At 54.1% G+C, this 8,397-nt stretch overlaps 1 protein-coding gene across 1 annotated transcript in view; it reads left to right on the plus strand.

Annotated features, from left to right (window-relative positions):
• Positions 1–7,344, plus strand: part of LOC104398075 (sugar phosphate exchanger 2-like) — a 24,583-nt gene extending 17,239 nt beyond the window's left edge. Inside the window, exons 10-26 of the mRNA XM_010008120.1 lie at positions 612–693; positions 778–865; positions 1,171–1,249; positions 1,422–1,557; positions 1,985–2,061; positions 2,144–2,310; positions 2,713–2,750; positions 2,985–3,152; positions 3,311–3,401; positions 3,480–3,542; positions 4,033–4,118; positions 5,506–5,554; positions 5,853–5,926; positions 6,406–6,484; positions 6,566–6,663; positions 6,973–7,037; positions 7,302–7,344. Coding sequence (XP_010006422.1) covers positions 612–693; positions 778–865; positions 1,171–1,249; positions 1,422–1,557; positions 1,985–2,061; positions 2,144–2,310; positions 2,713–2,750; positions 2,985–3,152; positions 3,311–3,401; positions 3,480–3,542; positions 4,033–4,118; positions 5,506–5,554; positions 5,853–5,926; positions 6,406–6,484; positions 6,566–6,663; positions 6,973–7,037; positions 7,302–7,344 — 1,483 coding nt within the window. The remainder of the gene's footprint in view (positions 1–611; positions 694–777; positions 866–1,170; positions 1,250–1,421; positions 1,558–1,984; positions 2,062–2,143; positions 2,311–2,712; positions 2,751–2,984; positions 3,153–3,310; positions 3,402–3,479; positions 3,543–4,032; positions 4,119–5,505; positions 5,555–5,852; positions 5,927–6,405; positions 6,485–6,565; positions 6,664–6,972; positions 7,038–7,301) is intronic.
• Positions 7,345–8,397: the final 1,053 nt, after the last annotated feature.

Genomic DNA, 8,397 nt, shown 5'->3' on the forward strand with positions numbered 1-8,397 from the left:
CCCCCCTTTTTTTTTTCCAGCTTGTCTTTAATTAACATGGGGAGCAATAGTGAATCAGCCGCTGCCTCGTGCCTGGTTTCCACCCGTGATGCCCAGGAAGGCATTTGCTCACTCTGTGGTTTGTCTGGATGGCGGCTGGAGGAGGGGGGAGCCTTCCAGATAACCTCAGCTGACCTTTTCCAGCCGCCTCCTTGGCTATTTTGGGGGTTGGTCACTCCCCTACCACCTCTCCTAAGCGGGTTCACTGATTTTACAGAATTCTGCTTGTTCCACATCCAGAGGGTGTTTTGCCAGGGAAATTAGCAGAAATTACCCCAGTTTTCCCCTTTTGCAGCATTTCTAAGGTTAAATAACAGCAGAGCTGTGTCTGTGCTCCCTAAATACACATCCACATCCCATGCAGATTCAATGGTTGTGGCTGTCATCTCCCTTACCTGATACTTTTCTCCAAGAAGCATGAATTTTAGGGAGAGGGGAGGAAGAGCAGGGCTAACACCAAGGCTGGAGGCATCCGAGACATTCCGACCAGGGTGGGGCTTTCCAGCTGGGGTGGTGACAGGCCATGCATCCCTGTCCCTGCCCCTGACTCCTCTGCTCACTTCCTCCCTCAGGTATCGGGGGCTGACACTGGTGCTGACCTTCTTCTGCTACACCAGCTACCACCTCTCACGAAAACCCATCAGCATTGTCAAGGTTAGGTCTGGCCTCACCCAGCCACAGGACCATGGGGCTGGGGGGACATGGGGGTCCTGATTCCCCTCTTCTCTCTCCCTGCAGAGCCAGCTGCACCCCAACTGCTCGGCCTTGGGCCCCAACCCCCGCAATGACTCCAACAACAGTGCGTGGTGCAGCTGGGCACCCTTCGGTAAGGCTGAGCCCCCCCTTTGTCGCCCCAAAATCCACCCTCATGGCAGCCAGAATGGGCCCCCCCTGTGCCCTAAGCCAGGTCATGCCTGGTTTTGGCTCATTAGGCACCCGGAGGTAATTAAGCAGTGGGCCAAAGGGCAGTGGTGGGTGGTGAAATCAGGTCCCAACACCAACGGCACCCGGCCACACTCCAAGAACCCCCACTGGGGAGGAGGGGTTTGGTGACAAGAGATGAGGGCAGGCCGCTGGGAGGGAAAACATGGTGGTGGCCGGGCTGACGTGGCCATAATATTTCTTTTCCAGATGGGGACAACTACAAGGAACTTTTTGGGGCCCTGGATAATGCCTTCCTGGTGGCCTATGCCATTGGGATGTTCATCAGGTACCTTCTCCCCTGCACACTAGTTTGCATCGCTCCACCAGGAAACTGGTTTCCATTGGGATAGCACAGGAAAAGCAGGAGCTGGGATCTGCTGGGGTGGTGTGGTGTTATAACCCCCACTGGTGGCATCACCTGTGCCAGCTCCTCTCTGCGCTCTTCTGTCTCTTCGCAGCGGGATTTTTGGGGAGCGCTTACCCCTGCGCTACTACCTGTCAGGGGGGATGGTGCTGAGTGGGCTCTTCACTGCACTCTTCGGCCTTGGCTACTTCTGGGACATCCATGTCCTCTGGTACTTCATCATTGTCCAGGTATGGCAGTGTGGGAGGATGCCCAGGCTCCAGATTTTACTGGCGCAGCTGCATCCCAGTTTTTTGGTGGCTTCAGAGACGGGGGTGGCCCGGTTTCTCAACGGGAGAACACTGGGCATTTCCTCTCCATGCCAGACCCATGCACACGTGGCATGGATGCTGAAACCACCGGTCACACCCGACTTGCTGAGCAGGGTGGGCAGCCGGTTTGACAACACCGCCCGCTCCCAGTTTAGCTGCAGGAGCGAAGCAAACGGCACCAGGATTGCCCCACTGGGAAATAAAAAAGCCCAAGCAAAGAGTTTTCTCGACAGCTGTGGGACAGGGATGGCTGTTTTTGAGCCTGGCTGCCCAAATCGGCATGGGGGCGCTGCACTGCAGATGAAGTCAGTGCTCACTGGGCACGGTGCTGCCTTTGTCTTGCCAGGTCTGCAACGGGCTGGTTCAGACGACCGGCTGGCCCTCCGTTGTGGCGTGCGTTGGGAACTGGTTCGGGAAGGGAAAGTGAGTGTTTCTCCAGTACATCCCACCCCGGTCCTAGTCTCTGTCGGCCCTGGTGATGCTGACCCCACTCTGTCACCACCAGGAGAGGTTTGATCATGGGCATCTGGAACTCGCACACCTCCGTTGGCAACATCTTGGGGTCGCTCATCGCTGGGGCGTGGGTTTCCTCCACCTGGGGCTTGTCCTTCATTGTGCCCGGCATCATCATCGCTGTCATGGGCATCATCTGCTTCTTCTTTCTTATAGAGTGTGAGTGCTGCAATCTGGGGCACAGCAGAGGCTTGGCATAATGCCAAGATCTGCCACTTTTTTTCCCTTACTCATCTCCAAGTGTTTGTGGCAACCCCAAATACTTATTTCCAGCTTAAGGCAAGCAGGGATGTGGGCCTGGCCACTACGGGGTTACTCAGCATCCTTTGGGGTCATCCAGGCAGGCTCAGCCCCTATGTGCTCGTTCCTCTCGGCTTGTCTTCCCTAGGAAACATTTGGGAAGCCCTTTGGGATTTTACTAGCGAAAGCAGGTATCCAGACATGCAGCCCAGTCCTGGGGAGTACCCAGCTGCACGTTTGTCATTTGTGGCACAAGATGCTGGAAGGAGGGCAGGCAGAGAGGGGCTGGTCCAGGCTCTCATGGGATCTTTCTCCTTGCAGATCCTGAGGACGTTGGCTGCAGCCCGCCTCTGCACCATGTGAGTTGAATCCATTCCCAACTGGCTCGTCCTGGGCTGGGTAGTTGCTCAGTTTGCAGTGAAACAGCTGGGGTGTCAGTTCATAACATTATAAAGTAGAGCAACGTTATCACGGAAGATGCTTGTTGCTGTCATGGTGTGAGGACACTTCAGGTCAGCAAATGTTTCAGCCCCTTCCAGCAATAAGAGTCACATCTCTCATTTTTGGCTTGTTTTTAGATGGCCTCTGATGAGGAGGATGCTAGAGGGGTGACCTCCAATGAGAAGGATCCTGAAGCAGTCACCTCCAATGAGGGGCCACTGAGCATCACAGGCCAGACAAGCGCAGATCACACCAACAGCCCCAAGCAGCCAGGCGAGGAGCCGGAAGCCATCAGCTTCCTTGGGGCCCTCCGGATCCCCGTGAGTCACAGGATGCCCCTTGCAGGAATGGAGTAAAGAACAAAGCTCCCCCTGTCAACTGTGATTTTCTGCCCCATAGGGCAGAAAGCTGCAGAAAAGCCACCACCTGGAGGAGGTTTGGGAGAAGGAGTCTCCTCTGATGTCTTCTCTCCTCGCAGGGCGTGGTGGAGTTCTCCCTCTGCCTGCTCTTTGCTAAGCTGGTGAGCTACACCTTCCTCTACTGGCTGCCCCTCTACATTGTGAATGTTGGTGAGTTTTTGGGGATGGTGAGGCAGGAACAAGCTCAGCAAGGGTAGCATCTCCTCACCCCTCATCTCTCTCTTGCAGCTCATTTCAGTGCCAAGGAAGCCGGGGACCTCTCAACTCTCTTTGATGTTGGGGGCATTTTAGGTTTGTGACATACTTGGGCAGAGAGGGTAGATTGAGGGTGATCTGGGGACAATCCTGGCCTTGATACAAAGTCTCCTCTCCATGGGAGTACTTGGCAGTAACCCCATTTCTTTCCCTGAAGCACTGTAACGAGATTTGTTCGGCATCCGTTGCAGTCAGAGGGTGGCAAACACCTCTTGCTTTTATTTTGCCTTCCAGGTGACCACCACAACACCTTTCCCTTGGTCTTGCTTGCTCAGACTCTTCTTTTTCTTAGAAAAATAATACATTTTGCAAGTGTAGAGGGGACCATGGCTGCATGCAGATGTAGGAAACCATCTGCAGGGCGAAAGTTGTGTGGATATATATATTTAACATTGGGAGCATCTTGCTCCAGAGTTGGGGGATGAAAGAGCATCATGTCACAGTGTCCTGTTGGATTTTGGGCTAAGCTTGGGTGAAGCTTTGTTACTGGGGTGGTGTGACTGATACCCCCAACTCCTCCTTACAGGGGGGATCTTCGCCGGCCTGATCTCTGACTACACGGGCGGCAGGGCCACCACATGCTGCATGATGCTGGTTGTTGCTGCTCCCATGGTGTGTTGTCACGCGGGGAAGAAAACCTGGTCACAAGGGTTTCCTCTGCTCTGGCTCGTTTGAGTCACGGCTGCCTTCCTGTTCCCAAGCTCCCAGGAGGAGTTGGTCACATGCTCAACTGAGATGAGAGCAGAGATTGAGCCACATATCCAGATGTTCCCACGGTGGATATCCAGATTTGGGGGCTGGGAGGAGATTGTATAGTCCTTGACAACTAAAAAATCCCTTTTGGGGTGTTTTATTCCTCCCTACTGCCATAAGCCCACTCTATCTTTAAGCCTTGTAGGTCCCACTGAGCTGCTCCAAGCTTTCTTCTCTTTGCTTTGCATCCCAAGAGCCCCTGGTCCGATGGCCTTGTGCTCTGCTGGCGCTTGGCTGGGATGTCCTTCCTGAGCACCTACACAAGGCTTGTACACAAAAACCCTTGGCTAATTAGCTGCAACCCAAGCCTGGCTGGCGCCAGAGCTGAGCCTCTCTACCCTCCAAAGGAGCTGGTGCAAGCTTGGAAAGTGGAGAGGCCATGTCACCTCCGCATACCCCAACAGCTGGCAGGGCGAGTTGCTGTCTGGCTTCAGCCAGTGGGGAGGCAGGAGCCTCGATGGGCTGTAAATCTCAGCAGCACCTCTGGCTGCCCCCTGCCAGGTGTTTCATGTGGCAGGCAGACAGCGGGATGCAGAGCCAAGGGTGCGCTTGTCTCCTCTCCTGCCAGGGAGCTGGGGTGTGGTGAAGCTCAGTGCCAGCAATAATTAGGTCCACACCTTCTCTGTCCTGTCCCCGGGGTGCTGTTGCAAGGAAAACACTTTAGAATACAGCTGGAATAGCTCAAAACTGCACTGAGCTGCTCCAAGCTTTCTTCTCTTTGCTTTGCATCCCAAGAGCCCCTGGTCCGATGGCCTTGTGCTCTGCTGGCGCTTGGCTGGGATGTCCTTCCTGAGCACCTACACAAGGCTTGTACACAAAAACCCCTGGCTAATTAGCTGCAACCCAAGCCTGGCTGGCGCCAGAGCTGAGCCTCTCTACCCTCCAAAGGAGCTGGTGCAAGCTTGGAAAGTGGAGAGGCCATGTCACCTCCGCATACCCCAACAGCTGGCAGGGCGAGTTGCTGTCTGGCTTCAGCCAGTGGGGAGGCAGGAGCCTCGATGGGCTGTAAATCTCAGCAGCACCTCTGGCTGCCCCCTGCCAGGTGTTTCATGTGGCAGGCAGACAGCGGGATGCAGAGCCAAGGGTGCGCTTGTCTCCTCTCCTGCCAGGGAGCTGGGGTGTGGTGAAGCTCAGTGCCAGCAATAATTAGGTCCACACCTTCTCTGTCCTGTCCCCGGGGTGCTGTTGCAAGGAAAACACTTTAGAATACAGCTGGAATAGCTCAAAACTGATGTCTCTTTTCCAGCTGTTCCTGTATAACCACGTTGGCCAGAATGGCATTGGCACATCAGTAGGTAAGGAGCTCCTTCATGTTTCACTGGAGAACCAATGAGAGCTCCTTCAAATTCACCTGCCTTCATTTTCCCTCTCGGTCCAGGCTCCCAATCCAGCATTTGGGGGAGGGTGGTTCTGGATGAGCATTTGCTGCCTGCTGGGTGGGATCTCCAGGGGGAAACGGGGATGTGCACAAGATGGATGCACAGGACAGTGATGTCCACACAAGGGAGCAATAGGCTTGATGTCCCCACTGCTCCCTGAACTTAAAGATTCCATCTGTTCTTGGGTACCTCCACAACCATCTTGTTCTCATAGTGATGCTGATCATCTGTGGTGCCCTGGTTAACGGGCCCTACGCTCTGATCACCACGGCAGTTTCAGCAGATTTGGTAAGAGGCACACGTGAGCCCCTGCCATGCCACCCTGCACACCCAAAGGCTGCTCTCTCTTTCTCGGAGGGATATCTGCTGGGAATTGCATTTTAGCTTTGTCCTCCCATGCCTCTGAAGCCCAGTAGAAAAGGGCTGAGCTGTTATGCCTTGCACTGCCATCCACACCCTCTCTTAAACATGGCTTTTTTTCTTGTTGCTGTTTCACCCTGGCTGTGTGACTCTGCTTCGGCCCTGCTGCATCTCCCTCTACGCACAATCAAAGTGGAAAAAATTGCTGGAAAATCACCTAGAATTACTGTCCACTGCTGGTGATCCCATTTTTGCTGTGGCTTGGTTGCAGGCAGCATCTGAGTTTGGTCTTTCCAGTCATGGCTGGGTCCAATCTATGGGAATTTCTGCCCAGGGCGGGAGCAGCCTCATGCCGGGACTTTGCCTGAAGTCACTTTTCTTCACGTTTTGCTCCTCCATCCCTACAGGGAACTCATGAGTCTCTCAAAGGCAACGCCAAGGCCCTTTCTACAGTCACAGCCATAATTGATGGCACAGGATCTGTAGGTCTGTACAGCCAGGGTAGGCCAAGTGCCCCTTTCCCCCATGCATGGGGCATCACCTAATGTGCCTTGTGTGCCCTTGCAGGTGCTGCACTGGGGCCACTGCTGGCAGGGCTCATCTCCCCTACGGGCTGGAATAATGTCTTCTACATGTTGATAGCAGCTGATGTTTTGGCTTGCCTGGTAGGTCCCTCCCCAGCAGGACTTGTTTAACTACCCTGGATATTCAGCAGCTCCATTTAACTGGGCACCGATGGTCCTGAGGAGACAGTGGGCACAGGATGAATGGCAAAACCCTGTATCAACTCCAAACCCTTGCCTCCATCCACATGGCTTTTCCCAACAAACCTCTTGCATGCATGGTTTTAGTTGATGCAGTCTTCCCTAGGGAGAGCCTTAAAATTAATCTCTCAGCATTGGCAGTGCTCACGCTGATGCTGGTGGCTGTGGAGCCATCAGTCCTGCAGTGATCCTCCACCTTTCCTCTTGCAGCTCCTCACTCGCGTGGTGGTCAAAGAGGTCCGTGGGTGGTGTGGCTTCATGGCAAGGAAAAGAGGGTACGTACGTACTGTCCCAGAGTGGCCTCCAGTCCTCCCATGCCAAAACACTGCATTGGTGCCACTCCAGAAAGATGTTTGTTATCCCCTGGTGTCATTGCTGAATCTCAGCGTGGGCATCACAAGGTCATCTGCTATATGCCTCACTCCTGTGGGCCCAACGACATTGCCACGTCAAGCCAGGGCAGTGCCTGGGGGATTTTAGCCATCAGTGCCTCCTGAAACCCTCTGGGTGCTGAACATGCCATCCTTGTGTCTTTATAGCTCTAGTGTGCAGCTAACAGAGTCAGTGCTGGATGGGAAGTAGCTCGGTGTGAGTATCCCTGTGTGAGCACTGAGGATTAAATGCAAACGCAAGCCTGATTAAACCCTGATTTTGAGTTTTGCTTGGCAGGCTCAGCCTAGAATCAGACACTGCTGGTAATTTAAAGGCTGAGGTCAAGATTTGGGAACTGAAAGATCAAATCACGACAGCCGGGTCAGACAGGCTGGGGACAGGTGGGTGGGCAGTACATCCTTGTCTGTGGCTGATTTATGACACATTAGCCCAGATGCCCGATTAGCAAAACATTGATTAATGCACTAGAAATGGCTGAATTTATAGGCTGATTTGCCCACCCATGCTAATGAGCTTGATTACACAGAGTGTGGGCTTGCTAATCAAATCTGTGGACGAATCACTACAGCAGGAGTGTAAATAATCTCTGAATCAGCACTGGCCTGTCTCTGATTGCCACCAAAGCCCCATGGCAAGCACTGAGGGGGAAGGGGCCACAGCCAGTCCCAGAGGTGGGGGTGCCAGCCCCAAATCCTCATGAATGTTCGGTCCATGATGTCTTGTGTTTGCAGGTGAAAGACCAATAGTCTGGGCCTGGTGCTGCGGTAAGTGCAGCCCAGATCTCCTTCTCCGGCCACTGGTGGAGGGCTGTAGGCTCTGCTCTCCTGTGCTGGGGCTGGCTGGGGCTGGGATTGTCCTGGCCAGGTTGGCACCATCCAAGTTTGTGCCAAAATCTGGCTGTTTTATGCTGGGGGAAGCAACTGGTTCCGTTTGTGGAAATCCTGCAGCACCTTTGAGGGCTGTGGGGAGCATGTTGTCTCTGGACCAGCTTGCGGAAAGGAGGTGCAAACACTGGGGATGTTTTCTGGGGGACATTGCAGCTTTGGCTGGAGACAAAATGGTGGCTGGATCTCTTCTCTGCACCTCCTCCTCCGGGCTTGTGGTGCAGATGGGGCTGGGGTCATTTTCCATCTCTCCAGCAGCACCTGCTATTGATCCCAACACCTGTGGAATGGCACCTGCTGCGCTCAGCTGCTTGCTTTTCTCCCAACAGGTTTAAGGAGTTTTGACATGTCCCCCCAC

Source organism: Chaetura pelagica, unplaced genomic scaffold (genome assembly GCF_000747805.2).
Source record: "Chaetura pelagica isolate M959 unplaced genomic scaffold, ChaPel_1.0 scaffold32, whole genome shotgun sequence".
NCBI lineage: Eukaryota > Metazoa > Chordata > Aves > Apodiformes > Apodidae > Chaetura > Chaetura pelagica.